Genomic DNA, 22,588 nt, shown 5'->3' with positions numbered 1-22,588 from the left:
CTAATTGATGCGTGTAAATGGGCCGTATTTACAAGGAGGCGTTATGTCCCAAAAAGGGGCTCAACGCTGTTTTATAAATATGGAGAACAGCATATCGCCACCAGAACATCACTAAAAATGACATTCTGTAGGTGATATCCCCTTGTAAACATGCCAAATTGTTTAGCCCAACTTTTCCAGACAGTTAGACCCCACTTATTTTCCCTTTGTTGAGGCATACATTCATTCACCTACTGTCAAGTACGAGTACACCGAATCAGTAGCTCTACCCTAGCCACCGTGCTGCTGAAGACAACAGAATCTGTCCGTCCAACCAACCGCGCTGGCACGGGTCGGTTATAGGGGGGACAGACTCGTCGACAGAACTTTTCGATGCGTCCAACTCCGTTGGCACGAGTTGGTTGCGGTAACCGATGCGGTTACCGAGTGATGAAGCGATGCAGAGACGCGGTGCACAAGAGTTCGGTTGCCGAGCATTCTACGAGGGAGGATGGTCTCAACTAGATGAGAGAACAACTCAGGCCTCGAAGAAATGCAGAACCAGCACCTGAGTTGCTGAGCCTTTTGGAGCCTATCGGAGCCCAGGTTTGGCAGACCGGTCAATCGTGATGCGGTGCCTGCGGATAGAGTGGAGTGACTTCTTCACTCCAAGGGAGATTCCTTTGGATGTCTTTAGATGTCCACAGGCCCAGGACGGAGCCTGTATGGAGCATGGACAATAGTGGTGCAGTGGGTTTGCAGGGAGACGAGGTCAGAAACAGACAGAGTCTTCTCAATTGCAGTGTCGGTTCTAAAGCAAAGGACGATGCAATCAGTCCAGCACGGCCCGCACGACTCGGCCAGGATGTCCAGACGGTCAAAGATGAAGTGGAGTTGGAGCTGAATCAAATCCTACGATGAATCTAGGGACCCACCCACAAGTAAGCCCTTAAGATCCCTAAGGTGAAGGTTGTGATGATTCAGGAGTCCCTCCCACAGGAGGGTCTGGACAGTGGGGAGGATACTCCCATGTCCTTTGTCCAGTTTCGCACCAGAGCAGGAGCCAACGGCACCCTGAGCTAGTTTAAACTGGAGTATGGAAGGAGGGCACCAAATGTGCCCTTCCAGCAGACTATGTGGCGCTGGCAAGCTCCCCCATCCTGGCATAATACACTGAGGGCCACATGCATCATTGTAAATTGCGGTCGCAAAGGGTGCAGGTATAATGTGGCGCAGGGGTTTACAAAGTGACTCATCTACCTAGATGTGTCGCTTTGTAAATATGATGCAACATGGCGCATTTTTTACCCTGCTAGTGCGTCACAATAAGTGACGCACCGGAGGCACAAAAGTGACGCATGGGCTCATAATTAAGCCCCTTAGTGTCCTACCTTCTCCTGCTCTGGCTTGGCCCAGCAGCAGGAGAGCAGAATTGTGTCTGTGGTCGGCAGAAGTCCTAGGTTGATGTCAGGCTCTGTAAGATCGGTCCTGGGAGCATGGAGGGCTCCCCAGATGGGCCCTACCATGGATGGAATCATGCCAACAACACCGGATATGGTGTAAGGGAAGATTCCAACATGTTTGATACCAAACATGCCCATGTTCGTTCCAGCCAGTTCGGAGATGGTCATCGCATAATGACGCATAGCCTTTCTATCTCGTAATAGCTAATTCACTTAAAAAGTTTGGAGAATGTACTCCGGGGTTTGTAGGGGTGGTCTGATCCTGCAGGGCCACCCTCACACTTGGAACCGAGCACCCTGCCTTTGGGACTGTGTGGCCTACTAGAGGGGTGACTTATAGGCTTCAAGTGCAGTGATGTAAGATATAAGGAACTTATATCTTTCATGAGAGGTGCATGCACCAAATCACACAGGCTGCCAAGGCAGGCCTGCAGTCAGAGTTTGAAGGGTCCCTTATGGGTGGCATAACACATGCTGAAGCCATGGGGGACCCCTGGTGTACCTAGGCCCTAAGTACCTTAGCACCATATACAAGGGACTTACTAGGATACACCAGCAGCCAAATAAGAATGTACCAAGGTACTCACCATAGCCAATTTAAGGAGGAAGCGCAATGACTGGGGTCCTGATTAGCAGGATCCCAGTCAGAAAAACAGTAGAACACCAGTAAAAAGTAAAGGTAACCATGAGAGAAGATCCTTCTTTCTTACACTGGGTATTGAGACAATCCAGCGAAAACAGAGAACATCGCAAACAGGATAAGGCAGCTACAGATGTAGCCCCAAAGATCCTATTGGAGGTCTTAAATATGGGCCAGAAGGAGATCTCCCATAAATGATTAATGTACATAAAACCAAATTGCTCTGGTTATAGTATTTAAAATGGGGCCAAGTGGAACAGGAGCAAAGAGGGCACTTTTAAACTTTCTGGAACTGCTGGGAGTTCAATAAGCAGTACAAAAGGGGGTGGTAATGGACGGAGCATCTGAATCAATCAAACACTCACACCCAGTCAAAAGATCTGGGTTTGATCCATCACCGTTCTTTAGCCCACTCTGCCACCCCAGTTCAGACATGGCTATATGCAAATCAGTCTGACCCTGTGCCTCATGGGAACAGTCCAGCCCGAACTGCCAAGCCATGCCTTCCCTGGACCGGAAACAAGCTTCAATAAGGTCACAGGTCCTTTTACCTTTCAACTGCTGCTAGTAGTATTGTTCTTGAAGGGGAGCATTATTTGCTTGTGGCACCATCACTTTACTGATAGAGGCTCATAGGAACCATCAAAGTCAGTATTCAAAACCACATCGCAGAACAGATAAAGGCAGACTGGGAAAGACCACCAGAGAGGTACAGGTGCAAATCGCAAGTCCTATCACGAACATCTCAAGCTGATTTTGTTTTGTTGAAGTGTGCACACATAACCAGAAGTCACAAGCTAGTCAGTCCATTTAACAACCTCCAGCAGAAGTGATGAGGTCAAACAAGTAAAGTAAATGAAAAAAAACCTTTGACTGAAAAACTGAGACATGGGCGCAATAGTCCTGTCTAAGGCAAGGGTAGTGCTGGTGACCATGTTGTGTTTGTGACAGTGGAGCGGGTAGTACACAGCTATACTGCTTGAGTCAGTCATCAATATCAGCCATTAAACTATAAGTAATGTTAACGTCTACAAACTGTACACAATGTTACAGCTCTGGCTGCCTTTTGGCTCGCTGGAAGCTGGAAAATGAGTTCAAAGGATCAGACACCTTTCTTCTAATGGGCTGTTCTTAAAATAACCCTAGTTATAAAAGCGTCTTCACCCCTACACAAAGTAATGAGATGTAATGCACCATCCCCAGATCCATGGCTATTCTTACCTGGCCCAGCTCATCCACAGGCTGGTTATAGAGCCGGGTGCTGACGACATCGAAGGGGGTCATTGCCACAGATACACCGACGCTACTGATCATCCCACCGGAGAGGCCCACCAGCCAGCTGTCCTCCTTAAACCACTGTCAAGAAAGAGATGAGGGCGGATTAGGCATCTTGTGGGAGAAGGTGGTGCTGAACCACTTATGTAAGCTAAATAACATGTGGTTGGACAACAGCATCAGGCTGGTCTGTATGGAAATGTGAAATCAATCGACAGATCATAGCGAGGCAATGGATTATTTAGCACTCTCCTAATTCCCTTGTGTAGTGATAATATAAAAAGCCACAAAATAACAAACAGCCAGCAAAAAACTTCTGCCTGGTACAATTTCATACTTCAATACTTCACAGTATATCAGAAGTCAAACTATAATGCAGTAACTATATTGAATGTGCACGGTTGGAGATGTTTTGCACTTCAATCAGCTGCTACAGTCAAAAGTCAGATCATAAAGAAAACAGTAATTCATGTTCTTCTTCAGCTGCCCATGCTTGGGGTCACTGTGTCTTGTCCTGGGTATGGAAGGCAGTGTGTACTTATATGTGCACTAATGGATCTGTAAGAGTGGAGAAGCCTGGGATGACACATACACATTGAGATATGAAAAAGAAGTAGACTGGTGTAGTTGGGGTGTCTTCCTACACTGTGGAGAGAGTGGACAGTGTAGAAGTGGTGCCCACTGATTTTTCCAGGAGCTGGGACAGAGTGGTTAAAATGTAGGAGAGGGTATGGTGTCTTCATGTGGAGAAGCAAGGTTAGTAGAGCATGTAAGTGTAAGACGTCACCGAGAGGTGTAGGGCTCTGTCAAGCCGAGATACCCAGCCCTCAAGCTCCAAGCACAAGAACAAATATCAGTGAAAGGATTGCGATGAGAGTCTCTTGGACAGCAGAGAAAGAGTGAGAGAAGGAGGTGGGTGTGTTTGGAGGGTTTCCAGAACTGTAGTCTGGAAGATGCTGAGTTTCCCAGCTCTGAATCCCAACAGTGAAGAGAGAGTGTAAACACTGAAGGGAAGAGGGAATAGTTGGAAGTTACACGGGGATGGCCCTGAGCCATCTCTCTACCAGGCGTGCATATAAAAAAGCATGCACCCCTCAGTTACCCTCTCTGCTGACATCTGTTAGGCATCCAACAGCCTGAAATGAAAGAGCAGTAGCTACCCTCAATTATGCCTGGGGTACACTTGGATGTAACCCCTAACCAGTAGAGTCTGAGTTCTACCTACACCTACCACCCCAAATCAAGGAGCACCACTAAGACTCACAGACTGGTGGGGTCACTAGGTAAAAAACATAAGGCTGTTGAAGAAAACCATCAGGGATGGAGACACAGCCTATTCAAGCCGTACGAGGGCTTCTATCACCGTATTTTGCAATTTGTCCATCACTATCATACCCTCACCTCACCCAACTGGCAGGCCAACACCAGCTTTCCTCTATCTCCAGTAGCTTGGCTACATCTCCCTTTAGATGGCTTTTGCCAGTGCAGGGGGTGTCTATCCTGATGTATATTATCTCTTTTGTACCCCGGAGGCGAGTCTTCATTCTCCACTGACTAACGCTAACCCTGTGCTGACTGGCCTTGGTCCACCTCCCCCACCACCACTGGTCATCCAAAACTAGATATTTTTGCTTCTCCCACTGATTGTCTTCAGTCCAACACAGTCTGTTTTTTAAATGTTCAAATTTTTATTAATAGTCCAGGCAGTAGCATTACATTTAAATATACGTTTACATTGGATTCCAGTATAGAAGACAACAAATAGATGTTATTACTATACAGATTCTAAGAGTTATGATAATCAGCTAACAAAAACCAATGGAATTCATTATATTTAATTCCTTTGTACTTCTTGTATTTATCTCTAACCCTTGTTTAAGGAAGAGGGATCATCCCACCTCCTTTTTGTCTTTGTTCAACGTCTCCAAGTGTTACTATTACAGTAACTGATATGCCTTTTAACACGTACTCCGTAGTAGACTGCGCGGTCCTTCTACCTGAATTCATGAGTATGGATTTCTCAAAGGACAGAGCAGCATCAGAGGGACCAGTTTTCCAAGCATACTTAGCTATAGTTGCATCTGTGCTCACCTACATGTGTGTCTGCCCAAGAACCATTTACTGTTCAAACAGGAAACAACTCAAATTCAGTGTATGGTGTGCAGGTGGGGCAATGTCACTCATCACGCCAATCTAGGAGTAAATTGTGTGTGTTTGGTGGCTGGTGGTCTTTGAGAAAGGTGAGGCATAAATACCCAGAGAAAGTTGAAATGAGTAAAGTGGGAGAGCCTGATGCCCTATTATTTAATGAAAATGTGCATAAAAAAGCAAGAGAGGAAATTAAGCTATGCAGATTGCAAAGCCTTGGGCCTTAGACAGAAAAGCTTGATACATCAGGTAAACAGATCTCACAGGCTCAGAATGCAGATATATTCCATGGATTACCCCAACCTTACATGGCTGCATCTCACACACAAGTCGTGAAAATGTCAGGAAATGCCAGTGTAGGTAATGGAATGTTTTAACTTGAGTCACTAAAGAACTCCTATTGCAATAACTGCCCTCTGGCGCAAAGGAACTGGTATATTAGCAATAAGTGTCCCAAACTCAACAAGAATTATCACTTAAACATCAGCAATAAATATGTTTGGGAAATTCATGTTTTACCTTCAAACATCCACTACATTTACTTTGCGGTTACATAACAATACTTAATTTTGGTACAGATAAAAAAAATTTTAAACATCAAATTTTCTCAAGCGAAATAATTTGCTTGCTTTTGTAATCAAACCCAAGCTGCCCATGTTCTGCAAAATACACACAATTTGCCCTCAAATTACCGTTTTTAGGAAAAATGTTAGTTTGCTCCAGATAAAAACGTATAATTTTCCTAAATGTTATTTTTCGTTCCTCAAATATCAGCTTTTCATTTTTAGTACACGTAGTCGTTAAATCTCACAGATGTTTTTATTATTTTCAGCAACTGCTGCCATTCACTATCACTACTACCAAAAGAACAGATACTGCAAGAGTTTCATGTCAGGTACCTGTGTCACCCAACTAAACCCTCAAGAGGTCAGTGATGCCAATATATGCGACCACCAGAACTAACAAATAACCACTAGATGCTTAGTGACCCAAGAGCCAGCAGTGCTAATCAGAGGGCACGAGTGGCCAGCATAAGTTAGGGTGATCAACAGATGTCAAGCATGGGTACCTACCTACCAGATGGTAGTCATAACCACAGAAACATTGGAGTGCTCACTAGATGCGAAGGGTGCCTACCTGAAACTATAGGTGCTCTCTGGAAATCAAAAACTGCACCAGAGGTCAGAGGTGCCCAACAGAAGTTTTTGTATTATTATTTTTTTAGATGTACATATGTGTTTATAGTATAAATGCACTTTCTGATATCTTTTAATTTGTGCTGTTTGTGCTGCATTCAGCTTGTTGTATCATTACTGATCGATTATCATGCACTTATGATTAGACAGGAGGGGGTATCCTTATCCTCTATGACATTATGTCTACTGGTTCTATCTGTAGATTTTTTAGTATAGTCAGATGACATAGTGGACAGTTCCTTAGATTTTTGTCACTGGACTGTGCTTTGATACAAATTCTCTGTTGGGAGTCTCTTTTTTTCTCGCCCCACCCCATGTTACAATGCACTTTGTAGATCTTATGACAATGAATTGTGTGATATCGCGTTTTATCAATGTACAGCTTTTTAAGATTTTTAACCCAAATAAAGTACTTTTGAGAGTGAGTAAACTGGCGAACAAGGGGGCATATTGACAAGTGCCCATCGTCATAGGAATGTCACTTTTATGGACGTTCCTGTGGCGATAGGGGCTTCACCTTAATAACAATAGAGCAAGGGAGCCTCCATTACCACTAGGCAGCTGAGTTCAGCGACAGCGTTAGGGGAAACGCAGAGAAGCACTGTATTTTTGTAAATATGGAGAGGCAGTAAGATAAATAACATAAAAAATTATTGCTTTTTTATTGGTTCCGTGGAATTAACAAACAGAGTTAAAAATATACATTATTAAAACAACATACAATTCACAAAAGCAAAATGCAATAACAACAATAAAATTCATAAATTTATACAATCATAAAGAAAAAGCATTTAATATAAAGACATCCAAGTGGCACAGTATTATTATCTCGACGCGCGTTTCGGCGACCAGCGCCTTCTTCAAGAGTAGCCACGTTTAATCTGTGAATATAACAAAAACTGTTTAAAAACTCATTATAACCGACAATTTAGTAAAAAGAAAAACCTTAACTGATTAATGCAGCTAATTCTATTGGACAAAAAGCAATATATCAGATGTCAACACCTCACATATTTACAAGCAGAAAAGAGACAGTTAGATACTTCTCATTTTCAAACATGGAAAACGTTTCATTGCTCAAGGTTTCTAATCATCGTCAATTTAATTGGGAAAAACAGCTAGATGAACAAAGGACAATTCATATTTATGCAGTCAATGATGCACTACTATTGTTTTAGGATAGATGAAGTATAAGTATCATATAGCGATTCTTATCGATACTTACAATGCTGAATATTTAGAGAAGTACATGCATATAATCATACAAATATGTGATTTTAATTATTTTAGAAAATCCTAATCTTCCGAAAGAGGGGGATAAAAAGCTTATTAAAGTATCCTATCCTGCAACTTAGTAAGTACTTTTCTAAATACATGTCTCTTTTTCTGCTTGTAAATATGAGAGGTGTTGACATCTAATATATTGCTTTTTGTCCAATAGAATTAGCTGCATTAATCAGTTAAGGTTTTTCTTTTTACTAAATTGTCGGTTATAATGAGTTTTTAAACAGTTTTTGTTATATTCACAGATTAAACGTGGCTACTCTTGAAGAAGGCGTTGGTCGCCGAAACGCGCGTCGAGATAATAATACTGTGCCACTTGGGTGTCTTTATATTAAATCCTTTTTCTTTATAATTGTATAAATTTATGAATTTTATTGTCGTTATTGCATTTTGCTTTTGTGAGTTGTATGTTGTTTTAATAATGTATATTTTTAACTCTGTTTGTTAATTCCACAGAACCAATAAAAAAGCAATAATTTTTTATGTTATTTATCTTACTGCCTCTCTTTTACTATAATTTACAAGCTTATTGTTAATGGCCTAGGTTGTTATTTTCACATGTTATGTCCCTGACCTAGGAATTATCTGCAATTGGTCAATCAGGGGGTCCTTGTTGTTCTCATTCATTTTTGTAAATATGGTGCATCCCTGCATTTTCAGAATGGCGGAGCATGGCGTTAGCTATTTTGGCTTAATACCACGCTCCGCAATTCTTTTGTAAATATGGCCCTATGTACTTGGGGTGGCCACCAAATGTCAGGGGATTCCATCCTATGCTTAATGTATAAACATACAAGTGCCAGTATTTCTCAGGAGGCCAGTGTGGTCGGAACTATCCACAGTCCATGGCAGCATTGCCAAATATTAGCTATTACACAAGTGTGACGTCTTGGACTATTCTGAGTCACCTCAAGCTGTGACTATGGCTGGCTTTTCGGGTTTTATTCTTTTTTAAGTATATGCGACACTTTATTGATGACCTCTGTTCAAAAACTGATAAACAGCGCTACCATGTGGTGGACTGTAATAAGTAAGAGGTGATGTATGCAAATGTGTGCTCGTACCCAGCACTGGCCAACACCAGAACAAATTAAGCATGGGTTCCAACCATATGCCAGTGGTGCCTCTAGTATGCCAAACGTCCTCATTAAGGGGGTCATTATGATTGCGGATTTTCCGCTTACTCCGGGCCGGCGGAAGCCACCGCCGGCCCGGAGTATGCGGGAAATCCGCCGAGGAGGCCTGAAAGACCCACCGCCAAATCAGGATGGCTGGTGGGTCTCACAATCTGTCCGCCGCTTTTCCGCCGCGGTCGGAAGGCGACCACGGCGGAAAAGCACTAACATGGCAGGCGGTGTCTATCAGACACCGCCAGCCATATTAGGATGTAGGGAAAGTCATGCTTTTCCACGGCGGCTTTTACGCCGTGGAAGAGCATACGGACAATCACTTTGGGGGCCCGTTGCGGGCCCCCTGGGTGAAGGTTGCATGGGGGGTGCACATGGGGGGTACCTATGGTACCCCCCTGCCTTTGCGTGCACGAAGCGGCAGGCACCGCGCGGTGCCTGCCGCTTTGTGCATGCAAATACACAGCTTTCGTTTTTTTTCATTGCGACGGGTGCTGCTTCAAGCAGCACCCGCCGCAATGTAAAACATACAGGATGTGACCGCCAGGGTGGCGGTCACATCCTAATTGCCATGGAGGGACCGCCGCTGCCCATGCGGACGGTCCCTCCTACTCAGGGGTGGCGGGCGGACGCAAGAAACGAGTGTCGCCATTTGTTGTTGACCACCCTACACAGGTGGCCCACGCTCCGATCACGACTCCAGATGTTGTTTGCGAAGCTGTGCTATATTCAGCGGCGTGCATGCCCTTACACAACTGCTGTTTATCAGCTCTGACTCCTGCAGAAGCAAAACCTCGAAGGTCGACGAGTGTCTGCACAGTGCACGTGCACTGTCAGCAAGAACAGTCCTGAGAGAGGCGCGCAGCCGTCCGAGACAGCAGACACTCACATATACTCTGGCTGGCTGTCACGCAGCTACGAGTAAATAAGGAAACGCCACGTGCTCAACTTCCGATGCTCTGTGAAAAAAGTTGCCAGCCAATACAAATATTTCCAGGAAAGCTCCTGGTTCAGTAGCCGGATCTCGCGAGGCTAAGGGTGGCTCCATAAGGTTACCTCAGGTACTAACACAGTTACCCTATTTACTTCCACACCGTCATGGCCGTTTGGCCTTTGTGCCTCTTCGAAACGCCCGCCTCCAGGTGAAACAGCTGTTTCTTCCCCTGAATGAGAAATGTATAGGATCCCCCCTCCCAATTTGGCACTTTATTTTGTATTTTTTTTTAAATTTGTGTTGAGTAAGTGGAAGTCTCAAGCACTAAAACAAATTTGAAAGGATATAAACCAACGGAGAGATTTTTTTTGGGGGGGGGGGGGATTCCCTGCCACCTACTACCCGGTTCCGAGTTGTGTTCTGTGGCAGTTTTATCTTACGAAACACGAGTTTTAATGTTAACTATTTGTTATAAGCACATGACTGTACTGTAAACTGTAGTATTTATTTCTGCTGTAGTAAATGCTCCCAGATTAACTCCTACGAGATGTTACTAAATAGGAAAAATGTCAAATCCACTTCTACTACAGTAATCGCTCTCACTTTAGATTATTATTGGTACTAATTTTGACCAGAATTCAAGTCTCACAATTGATGGCTCATATGTTTTAGGGAAAATTAACCAACTTAACTTCCGCTGAAGGTAGGGCTTGCAGCTGTGTACAAATAGGTAGCAATCACAGAATATTTTGTCAGTTTAATGGGCTGCCATCACTATGAAAAAGATCCATAATTTCAATAGTTGATGTGATGCAAGTAAACTTTCTTTGTCTATTGAAAATGATGAGTTTCCATAATTAATCTCAACACTGTTCTTAGATAATATGGCCATATTCCCTTTGTTTGCATAGAGTCTTGAATTCAGGTGCTAAGGTCTTTAAAGCTCGGCTAAGATCTTTTTTAGGGTTTTGTAAAATTTGAGAAGGGTTGGACTGTGTTTTTTCATTTGAGATAGCACCAGTTCCAATACCTTCATTATTATGGGGGGGATCGGTCAACGCCAATTTTGAATTAAATCTAATGCAATTTAGGCTTTTTTTTGTGATTCTTTGACTATTCCTCCTGAGCACCGCTTCCTGATCACCACTGCACCGCCCATTGCTTTCCTTACACTGGCATGTTGGAGTTGTCTGGCTCCTATGTTATCGGACACCATTTCTAAAGAGAGTATCCCCTTTTCAAAGTAATTCTATGTGCTGTAATTTCTCCTCTTCATTTTAAATTGATTTATTTACAAGTAATCAGCAATTCAACACCAGTTAAAAGCCATTTTTATTTGCCCGAGGAGTTTTACTCATGCTGTGGTGCCGGAATTGAGACACACCCCCTCAGTGGGAGGGATATTTGAGGAGGGCAATGGCATGTCTGCTCAGTGGGTGTGCCTCTGGCGCACAAGTTCGTCTGCTCCCGCCCGCACTCAGCGCCAGCCCCCCGCTGGTTCTATATCCCACCCAAGGACAATAACCTGGTACTCGAGGAACAAGCTTAAATTAGATTCCCCAAGCAGACGCTGTACCAAACCAGTGCTCAGCTGCATTAATGACAAGAACTTATCTGACAACTCTTCTCCGGTTTTCCTCCCAGCTTGCACTGGGGCACAGGCTCCCCACCTAATCGCGGCGCTGCTCTCAATAGCATGAGAATGTAAATGTAAATGTAAATGTAAATGTAGTATATTTGTAAAGCGCACAGCTGCCCCAGCAACGGGGCGTCCCGGCGCTGTATAACTCTGGGGAACCCGTCCTGGCTTTCCCTGTGGGATGGTCCCTTGCTGGGAGTCCCCAAGGTGGAGCCAGGCATCCCCGGAATTGGTGGGGCCGTTGTGGAGATTAGGCAAGCTAATGCCCAGAGTTGCCGAGTGGAACCCCTGATTAGAGTAAGCACCGAAGCGAGAATTATCGAGTCCGCTGACCAAGGTCCACGACCCTGCCGCGTCGGGAATTGAACCCTGGTCCCAGGCTGACTTCTGCTCACAGGCCTGCCGCCTCTAACCAGTGAGCCACACTACAGTACTAGGATTGTTCTGAGTGGTGTGGTTTGCCACTCAGACAGTGCATAGGAGCCTGTGACATTTCTCAAACTCGGCTGGAGAAACCTAAGTGCGCATGTCTGTTTGGCCGGTCTAAGACAGCTGGCCAAACAGACATGCGTACTTACAGTGTGCCTACCACTCCTCTCTGCTACGCTCGGCCCGTCTCTCCCTACACTGCGGGCATCGGCTCAGTCAGTTAGCGGTCATTTTATTTTTCGTCTGACCACTGACTGACTAACCAGCGGGATGACGCTCCTCTGCCATTACAGAAGTTCCGCCCCTGTTTATACCACAGGATCTCCAAAAAACAGTTGTCTTCACCCTTTTCCTTTCTAGATTTGACTATTATAATGCCCTTTTAGTTCACCTACAGAAAGGTCTTCTTGGCAAGTTACAAGCTCTCCAGACTGCGGCGGCACGATTACTTACAGGGACTCCTGGGCATCACTCTGCCAAACAAGCTCTTACTTCCATGGATTAGCTTCCTATGAAGAAAAGGATCGATTTCAAAGCCTTATGTATTGGCTTTAGAGCTTTACACAATTCCAGACCAGACTACATAAAGCACCAATTTCGCTAGTACATCCCACAAAGAAATCTTCGCTCCGCCAAAGCCAATATGGTTGAGGGCCCGAGATTCCCGCTATCTAGGTGGGGAGGTAGCAGTTTTTTTACCTCCACGTCTAAACTGCCGATTACCCTACCCACCCACTTGAAAAACTTTTCTGAACTGTTTCCATTTAGGAAGGCCCTCAAGACCTGGCTTTTCACCCTGAAGTCACTGTCTATAATGGTCTCAGGCATTTGCTGTTTTTTCTTTATTTTCTGACCTATCATTTTTCTTATCAGATTGTAGCACCTAGATGCCTTTAGGTATTAGTCGGCGCTTTATAAATATAAAATCAAATCATTCCCTTTTTTCCTACTGCAATTACTTTGAAGTTTAGCCTCTACTTCTACTGGTAGTTCTTCTTGTGATTTTAATTGAAAGAATTGTAAATATTTTCTTTTTTTACTCAAAAATCGATAAGATTGTGGATTTGCTGATGTCATTTGAAACACCTGTTCCTCTGAAAAATCTTTCCTAAGAAAAACACTTCCTCTGTATCAGATTTGTTTTCATTATTGCACTCCCATACATTTGATTTCTCAGCTAGAGTTGCCATGTTTCTTTCATCTACTTTAGTATCCAATATTGGTTTTATGATCTATAATTGATGAAAGCTGAATTCCTGATTCCGGCTCCTACTTAAATCTTATAGAATTCTAGAAGAAGTGTTCTCACTGATGAGGGATTTTAATATTCTTGGTATCATTTCTATAGTATAATACGAATTTGATGTTGTCTTTTCCAATAATGACAAAATTGATTCTATAATTTTCTGTAAGATTTAAAGGGCCTCAAAATATTGGACGTAGTCTCCTACCGGTTGGGAGGAGACATTTGAGTGGAACTCAAGGGTATTCTAAAGTTTGTTAATATTTAGGTGGTCGTTAGTTGGAGTACTATTCAAGAGTTTCAATGTCCATTTTACATCTTTTCTATTTGTTGGAGGGATTAGACTACAATGTCGATATCAAGCAAAGTGTAATCCATAGGAATCAAAGACAAGGACTCCTCATTAGGTACTTCAATGTTGGTTAATTATATTTCATATTTTTTTTTTTTTTTTTTTTTTAAACCTTTATTGTACAGAAAGCGCTCACAGATACGGGCCTACAACCCATCGGGCCGGCCACCTCAATAAAAGAAACATAGCAGGCAATACAGAAGCTCCCACAGGACATCACAGCAATCCATATGAGAAGCAGAGGCAAGAAGCCACCGAGCAACCATCACGTACAGGATGAGAGAAGGTTGATTTTATAATAGAAGAAAGGGTGTCTCAGAATAAGGGCAATCCGTAAAGTCCAGAGGGCCGTGGTGGGCCGCGAACAAGCAGCAGTATCGAACACAGGAAAATTAAAAAAGAACAGGTACATTTTGGCAAAGTCAGAACGTGAGTCCCACAGTAATAAGCAAATGCAACCGCTGCCCAGCGCCCTCCCACCACTACGAAAACACACAATAATACACAGAACTAAAAATAGGCTTGCAAAACAAAGAGCCCTCTGCCACAACAACCCAAGGGAGGAAAGAAAAAGGGGGAGAGGGGAAAAAAAGGGGGGGAAAAGACATAGGAAAAAAAGGGGGGAGAAGTAAGAACGCAGCATCACTGCACGCGCCCCACGGCTAACGAAGCACTCAAGAATAGATCAGCACATGGAACCAGTGGTAACAGGAGGAATGAATGCGTAGTAAACCGTGACGGCAGGAATACCAGAAGGCCCATGCTAGCAAAAACACCCCAGGGGGCCACATGCCGACACCGCGTCTCGAAAAAAGGGGATACATAAGAGCCATAGAACCAAAAAAGGAATGAGGGGAAAACACAATACAACAGACCCCCCCCCCCACCCCGGACATCCCACCCTGCACCCCTGCAGAAGGCTATGGCCTACCCCCCGGCAGCGTGCCTGTCGCCCTAATCAGAACCCGAAATATAGAAGAGATAAAAGTAAGCAAGAACCACAAAGACAAAAAAAGAAGGGAAAACAGGGAAGTAGCAACGGGAGAGGAGCCATATAATCAAAACCCCATCAGCTCCCACCCTCCCGTCCGAAAATACGCAGAACCCACGGGAAGACAATAAGCACAAGGATAAGCTCCAGGAACACGAAGGAGAATCGAACATAGTCATACAGTTACAAACGGATCATCCGATCATACCGCAAGATAACAGTCCACCGAGGCAAGTTCATCTCAACCCTGTCCTTGTTTATCCCAAGCTGTAGTCGTCCAACGCACAAGGAACCAGATCATGTGGAACAGGAGGTGAATAACAGGGAGTCCGATCGGCAATCCACACAAGTCATATCGATTGTGACCCGGATGAACCGGAAAGGACGGCAACCACCTCAGGCAATGCAGGCACAGTTCCGACGACAATATGAGGGAAGCCGATCCGGCGGAGCAATGACAGGATCTTCGTTCGGCCATTCGAGGCAAAAAGGGAAAGGGAGATCCAACAAGGCCGGTCCGGACGGGACCCGGCCGGCGGACCCCCTGTACAGGGGGGAGCACAGGATGAAGGAGGGCAGCGGACATCCGCACACCCACACCAACGGCAGCCACCGGGCCCACGACCTCCAGGAAAGTTCCAGCAGTACACAACAGAGATGAAGCCGCACACACCGGGGGGGGCTCGGCAGGCACGGCAAAATGATCCTCCTCCAGGTCAATGATAGGCGCGGCCATGGGAGCACTCCAGGAGCGCAAGGCGGCGAGGATGTCGCCAAGTGTAGGCTCACCTTTACGGTATTCAGCAAACGTGCCATGCGGCGGATCAGCGTCGCCAGTCTCGGCCAGTCCGAGAGACATGGGGTCGGCCGCCATCTTAGAAGCCCGGCGGGGCCGCGGCAAACTCCGACCCCCGTCCGGACACCAGCGGGGCAAACAGGATACAGCCGACCACCAGCAGAGGCACCACCAGAGCAGGAAGGGGGGCCACCAGAAGAAGGCGGGTCGCCGGCTCCCCACACGCTACCGGCTCCGTTCTCCGAGTCCGGGCGGAGGGACTCAAAATGGCCGGACCGGAGAACAAAGGGGAGATGGGCCACATACACGGTCAACCTCGTCCATGGAAGGCAGCGCCCCAACACCAGGCCGCAGGACCGCCGGATCAGGCCCGGATAGCCGTAATCGGTCTAATTGCACATCGGCCTCTCCGACCGAACCCACACCGCCACCAAGGGCCGGCCACAGCGCTCCGCCCCGCCCGGGCGCCGCCAAGGAGTGTCAGGCCCGCTCGCTCCGGAGGCCCCGAAGCAGACAAGGGTGCAGCCCAGGATCCGCAGCACCCAGGAACAAACGGATCAAACGGTAAGTGCCTGTGAAATGTCGTAGTTCCATAGTCTATCAAAGAATACTTCCCGGGGCAGGATAAAACACAGGATAGACGTTCCAGACAGGAAAGCGAACGGAGCCGAGCTAAAACGCGGCCATCTCGGACGCGAGCTTGGCTCCTCCCCCTATATTTCATTTTTTAATGGAGATTTTAATGTTTCTGTCTTGGTGCCTTCAATTTATTACGAATTTGTCTATTTTATGTCATAATCACTTAATTTATGACAAAATGTGGGTATTGTGGTAAACCTTTACGTGAACTCACATGAAGGGATTTTTTTCACCCTCCCTTTACTCTTTGCATTGATGGCTCGTTCTTAAATTGGATAGAGCAATTCCTTATTTTTTTAATTGTCATGATAACTGTAAAGGTGAACACCAAAATGTACTTGAGTAAGGATAGAAGAACAGAAGGTAATAGAAAACAAATACTCAAATACGACCATTTTTATTTTCAAATCAAGAAGGAGAGTTGCTGACAAAATAGTTATGCTTTTAGGAGAAAAATAGTTAAAATTTCTGATGGATGTTCTGTCAGGTGATAAAGATTATTTTTGAGGATGTATTGGTGAGTCTACTCATGTTCAAACAGAACAAATCATTTCAGAGCATTTATGTATGCACTTTAGCATCTTAAATCCGTAAAGTATGTTAGTGGAAGTGTCTATGTTTATAAAGTAAATGTCAAGAAAGTATTAAACAATAATGAGAAAAATAGTTTTTCCAACGATTAAAAACCTATAAATATTACTTCTCAATTTTACACACCTTCCCTTGGAAATGGAATGCATCAACCACCACCTCCACCCATAGTATAACCTTTCTTGCTTTAGAAGTATTTAATGAGAAATCTCGATGCTTAAAAAAATACTACCAGAATTTCAGATCCAAATCCATATCCTTTGCTGATCTTCCGGGAAAAGAAAAAAACTGGCCACTGATCTTTCTCACCACTCCTGCTCATCAGTTGTTTGCTGATGCAACTGCATACAGGGGGCCTCTAGCTGCACTACCACATTCTCTTTCCTGGCTCTCTGCGATTGAGGCGCAGTGACTACTGCAGCAACCTCAGGAACTGTAGGATCATAGCTTTGTGGGACAGAGTTTAGGTGGAGCCCACCTCGTGTCGGACAGGAACCGATTTAGGCAAGATTACATCTGTGGGACAACTGTAGTGCACTCAGTAAATAAATAAATAAATCATATAGAAATCAGACATATAGCCACAGTTGTTTCCTTGTACAATTGTACAAATACCGCTGCTTTCTTAGAGATGAGAAATGAGAGCAGAGGTCTCCACAGGGTTAACCGTCTAATGTCAAAACTGGTGTCAGAGCTGAGGACCTGTGGATGGGCAAGAGAGCGGTAAGCATCCAGGAGGAGAGCAGGAGGAAAAATACCAAAAAGGTACTAAGTAAGAAAGGTACAATGAGTTAAAAAGCATGCACTTAAAATAAGAGTTGTTACAAACTTTAACACCTTTTATGTTACGTCTATAAAGGTTTAAGGAGTAGTGGTAGTGCTACAATTACACACCGATAGCGAACCGATAAATGTTAAACTATGTAACTTCCTGTTTTTTTTTTTAGCAAACATGGTACAGTCATTACAAACTGTAACGCCTTTCATGTTAAGTCTATAATGTTTTAAGGAGTGGTAGTATTGCTACATATGCACACCGATAAAGTACCGATAAATGTTAAACTATGTAACTTCCTGTGTTTTTTTGAGCAAACATGGTTCCACAAACTTGCACAACAACACATACAGAGACACACTAGTGCCATTCAGCTGTAACAAAAAATGCTGCATAAACTGTGTCTCAATTCAGAATGTACAACAGTTTTAATACTTAATGGTGACGGTGTGTGTTATTGTATCGTATCACACTCCTTGGGAAGATGTGGTCTCACATTTTAATTTTGCAATGTGTTACCAGGAAATTTAATTTTAAATCTAATCTCTTCCACACAACTTCACTGAACCGTGTGATCCTGGTGACATATAAAAAGGTAATTTCTCTTTTAAAAAGAGCGGGCAGTGAACCAAGTTAAAATGCTGTAGGTCACTTTGCCAATGGACTTCCTTCACCAACAGTGGTAAAGTACTTTGAGTGTAAGTGTTGATGGAGGGGAGGAGAGAAGAGAGTCACACTGGCGAGAGACAGGAACATGGAATGTGGCGGCACAAGAGAAGTACACGAGGAAGATAGCTGGGAAATGCATATGCACTGATGTAGTACTTAAACAAAAAGAAAAATGTATGGCTTGGAAAGGGAGCAGTGGGCAGGCACAAGTAAAGCGTCCATGCTCCAGGGGTGGGACAAACACAATAAGAGGATGGAAAGCCCAGTTAAGCTGATGAATAAGAAATAAGCAAATGAGAGTCAAAATGTAGCCAAACAATGGGAATCAATGGAGGGACTTCAAGTCCACTGTAACCTAAAAATACGTCTCCAAACAGACAGTGGATGACTTGCCTAGTAGGCGCAACCTAAAAACGACCAGAATCTATCTTGAAAAAGAGTGCATCTACCATCACTTTATCGATGTTTGTCTATTTCGTCTTCTATTCTTTGATACTTCACCAGCTCAAAAACTCAACACTAATGCCCACTTGTGCATTGGTAGTATGCTTTCTTGAAAGCCTCTTTCTTATTAGCTAATATCCAGAGATATTTATGGAAAGTGTAACCACCATAGCAACCCTAAACTCTTTTTGAACCTTAAATGATAGGCTTCTTGGTCTGGTGGCTTGAGCTAGGCAAGTCATTTCCTCGCTCTGGACTTTTATAATAATTGAACCACATATAAATCAGAATTATTGCATTGCTATATTCTCCTGGTGAGCTTAAACAAAAGTGAAACCTGTCATTAATTGCACAAGCATAATTTAATTTCACTAGTGAAAAATTAGAAGAGATTCCCCGAATCCATTGCCTCACTAGATGCACACATCTGACAAGTGTCTTGCAACATGCTTGTTTGGGTGCGGTAACACTGTGTTTGAACCAAACCAATATTCTTCAGGTAGTAACCTCTTCCTCCAGCTGTCCCCCAGGCTTTCAATTTAACCTGTATTCGTCAATGGTGGACTCAGGAGTAGAACTGCTATGAGGCAGGGATACCAGCCAGTGAGAATGAAGATGAAAATAGAAGTAAAGACCATACAGGTTTGGATCGCAGGCTGCCAGTAGGGTGTGTAAGGCAGACAGGTCGCTCCTTAGTCTATGTACTGCAATAACTGAACTCTGCATCTCACTAACTTGACTTAACCCTCTGTGAGTATGCCTTTGCACACTGATGCTTGGCTCTATCTTATAGAGGAGGAATACTCAAAGTGAGAGACGACCTTTACTACGCTGAAGTTTCACCGCGGTAGATTTACAATGCGGGTTTTACAATGCAAGTCGTTTAAACAACTTGCCCTGGAGGGCGCTGTAAGCTAAGGAATAGTACGATTTACTATCCAACACCTTCCCTACGGTACATAGACTGGTGTTGGAATAGTAAATCGTACTATCCCTAAGTCCAGCGCCCTCCAACGCAAGTCGTTGAAACGACTTGCGTTGTAAAACCCGCATTGTAAGATACTGCGATCAACATGATCACGTAGTATTGTCATACATGCCTCAAAGTATGGCCCGAGGACCTCTTACAGCCCTCCTGACATTTACATGCAGCCCTCTGGTGAACAGCAGCACTGGGCTGCTGGTTACTAGGTAGAGCACTCGCATTAAAAACACTGTGAAATTGGCAAACATTTATCTACACATTAAATAAAGTAAAAGAAAAGAAGTAAATAAGGTATCCTGCACCACTTATCTTTAGGAACATGTTTAGTTTTTAAAGAAATAGTGTAACAAACATGTAAAAATATGATAAACTCTCTATATAATTTTAAAAAGTGTTTTTCGTTAACATGCAGAAGCATTTCACTTTAGTACATCAGGTTAAATAGATGCATTGAAAAGCATTTATTGGAAGTGATAGTTTTCAAATATGAACTTAAAAACAATTGTGCCCCCTCGCCCTGCCAATGACGCCATTAGTAAACCAAGAGGAGAGTCATTTGTCATGTGCACCCTCTGGGTGGCTTTGGTTGTTATTATTCTTGGAACAACATTATGGTTTATTGAATCAAGTAGAATAGAAGGTTGTGTACTGCAAACATCTTGAGCTCATGTATTTCAAGGTGCTCGCATATTTGATAATGAAGAAGAAGGAGGCAAAGCGAAATAAACATTTGTCTCGGCTCACAATATTTCGTCAAGTGGCAAAGCTGTGAACAATCCCGGGTTTTCTGTTTTCACATTGAGCAATTCAGTCACTAGATGGATATCTCTTTCTTTCTCACATTTTCATCAAAAGTTAATGCTTTGTCTTTAATTCTTGGATTATGAGGTTAGACCGTGGGTGGCAGACAGAAGCCACATGAAGACTCGGTTCATTGTGGGCTCAAGGATTCAGGAGAACCTCAAACATATCCACTGGCAGGCATCTGGCTCGAACCTGGTAATGGCAATTAAGGGACAAAGGCATAGAAAGGATATCGTTTTACCCTCAAAATAACTCCACAGCTCACTTCTGCACACCATGTACATGCTTTGCTTCTCCTAAACCCACCTTACACCACCACCGACATACCTTGCTGGCATCAATGCAGCCCTCAGGCATGCCACAGACCGTACTTTTTGGCCCCTGGAATGTTTGTGAGTACCCATGTTCTACAGCAGTGCTTCCCAAACTTTTTAGAACTGTGACCCAATTTTTGGAACAACAAACTTTTGCGGCCCACCTAGCTCTAAAGGACATGAAGCAGGCAATTTATTAATGTAACTAAAGCATCATGTAGTAACGCGCTGTCATTTCCAGAAAACATATTTTCCATTGAAATGGCCACTGAATTTGCGCAGACATGCAATTTTACCTATAAAAAAATATAAATATATTGCACACAAATGATAATGTCTGGAAATCAGATTTCTGTGAATATTTATCACTTGTGTATCACCAAGTAAAGTGTCTTGATTTGTTGTGATCCTATTAAAATGTTTGTTTATATCAAACCTCAGAGGTACAAAAAAAATCTTCATTTTTGCTTTTTTAACTGCTTAATGTTTACAGTTCATTTACAGGTATGTATACTTTGTTATGTTTTACAAACAAATGGCAACCTTCAGCCTTTTCCTTCCACACTCCCCTAACTAAACAAGATTGCCACATAATTCACTTTACTTGTCTTTCCCTGACTGCAAAGTGAGAGGCGTTTGTAAACACCAGTCCCCATGTTAAAATAATGAGCAGAAATTTGTCAAAAGACAAAGCCTGACATTTGACCTCTGTCTTTGAGCACAGCAAATGTGACAAGATAACTACAGAATTTAAAGGCATCTTTATCGCTTGAACTGTCGCCAGGCACCAACATGCGACTCATTGGAAAACACTGTTCTTAACCCCTTCGGCGCTGATGACAAAGCCAGCTTGTCATGGGCGTTACCTGCGCTACGCGGATGACGAGCTGGCTTTGTCATAAACAAGCCATTTTTGAAATTCCCGCGTAAAGCGGGGAAACGCGGTAGCGCGGTAGGGGTTAAAAAAGGCTGGCCTCCTCCACTTTGGACTCGCCTCCTTCCTCTGTGGCCTGTCTCGGTCTGCTGCTTGACAGTTTGCAATTGGAAATGGCTTGTTTCAGTCGCCGACAGGCTATTTATTCCCTGCTGCCCCTCCAGAGAGTCACGTCTCCCATTACACTGTCCAGCCACTGTCCACCACTAGCTAATCTCCATGCCATGTTTGCAACCCCTTTAGTATTATAACAGTGGTCCTTAAACAGAACAGTTTAGTCAGTAGAATAAAAAAACATTGTGTTCAATATTCCACAAGCTACCCTGTCTTGCCTGATCTATTTCTGTCTTAAATGTACTTTCATGTGTTTATGTAGGATGCAGGATTGTGTTCCACTGTATTGATGTGTTTTTATTTGTGTTCTTTGACATTTTTGATTTATTAAATTGAATGTCCGGCTGGACACTCGTAATATAGTGCTGATTCAAGTCTATATTTATTCGACTGACTAAACTTTTCTGTTTAAGGACCACTGTTGTAATACTAAACTGTTACCCATGGTCCTTATCTACCTTTTGGGTTTCCTTGTGTATTTGAAAATATGGTACAGCCCCTGTCCCCCAGCTCTACTCCTCTTGGCAGGCCTATCGCTCCCAGACTGTCCACTGTCCTTGTACTTTGTCCCCTGTTGGCCTCCGTCCATACCTGGCTGGCACCCGTCTGGAGGCGGCTTTTCTGCAGACAGATATCCATTTTGCCAGGAGTTGCAGCGTTGCATCCCCCCGTTCCCACCTTTGGCTCCCACTACGCCCTTAAGGTCATTCTCCGCACCTTGAACAAAAGTGTGAAAACACCCTTCATTGGTGGATTTTATTGCCGCTCAATCAATATTCCCTCTATCTTATCTACAGGTGCTGAGTGCTTATCTCCAGGTGGC

The 22,588-nt window shown here is 43.9% G+C and overlaps 1 protein-coding gene across 1 annotated transcript in view; it reads right to left on the bottom strand.

The window, feature by feature from the left end:
• Window positions 1-22,588, bottom strand: part of SLC25A34 (solute carrier family 25 member 34) — a 98,127-nt gene that overhangs the window by 26,146 nt on the left and 49,393 nt on the right. Inside the window, exon 5 of the mRNA XM_078642588.1 lies at window positions 3,304-3,438. Coding sequence (XP_078498714.1) covers window positions 3,304-3,438 — 135 coding nt within the window. The remainder of the gene's footprint in view (window positions 1-3,303; window positions 3,439-22,588) is intronic.

This window comes from Lissotriton helveticus, chromosome 5_1 (assembly GCF_964261635.1).
Source record: "Lissotriton helveticus chromosome 5_1, aLisHel1.1, whole genome shotgun sequence".
Lineage (NCBI taxonomy): Eukaryota > Metazoa > Chordata > Amphibia > Caudata > Salamandridae > Lissotriton > Lissotriton helveticus.
This window is presented reverse-complemented; position numbering and strand designations above follow the sequence as displayed.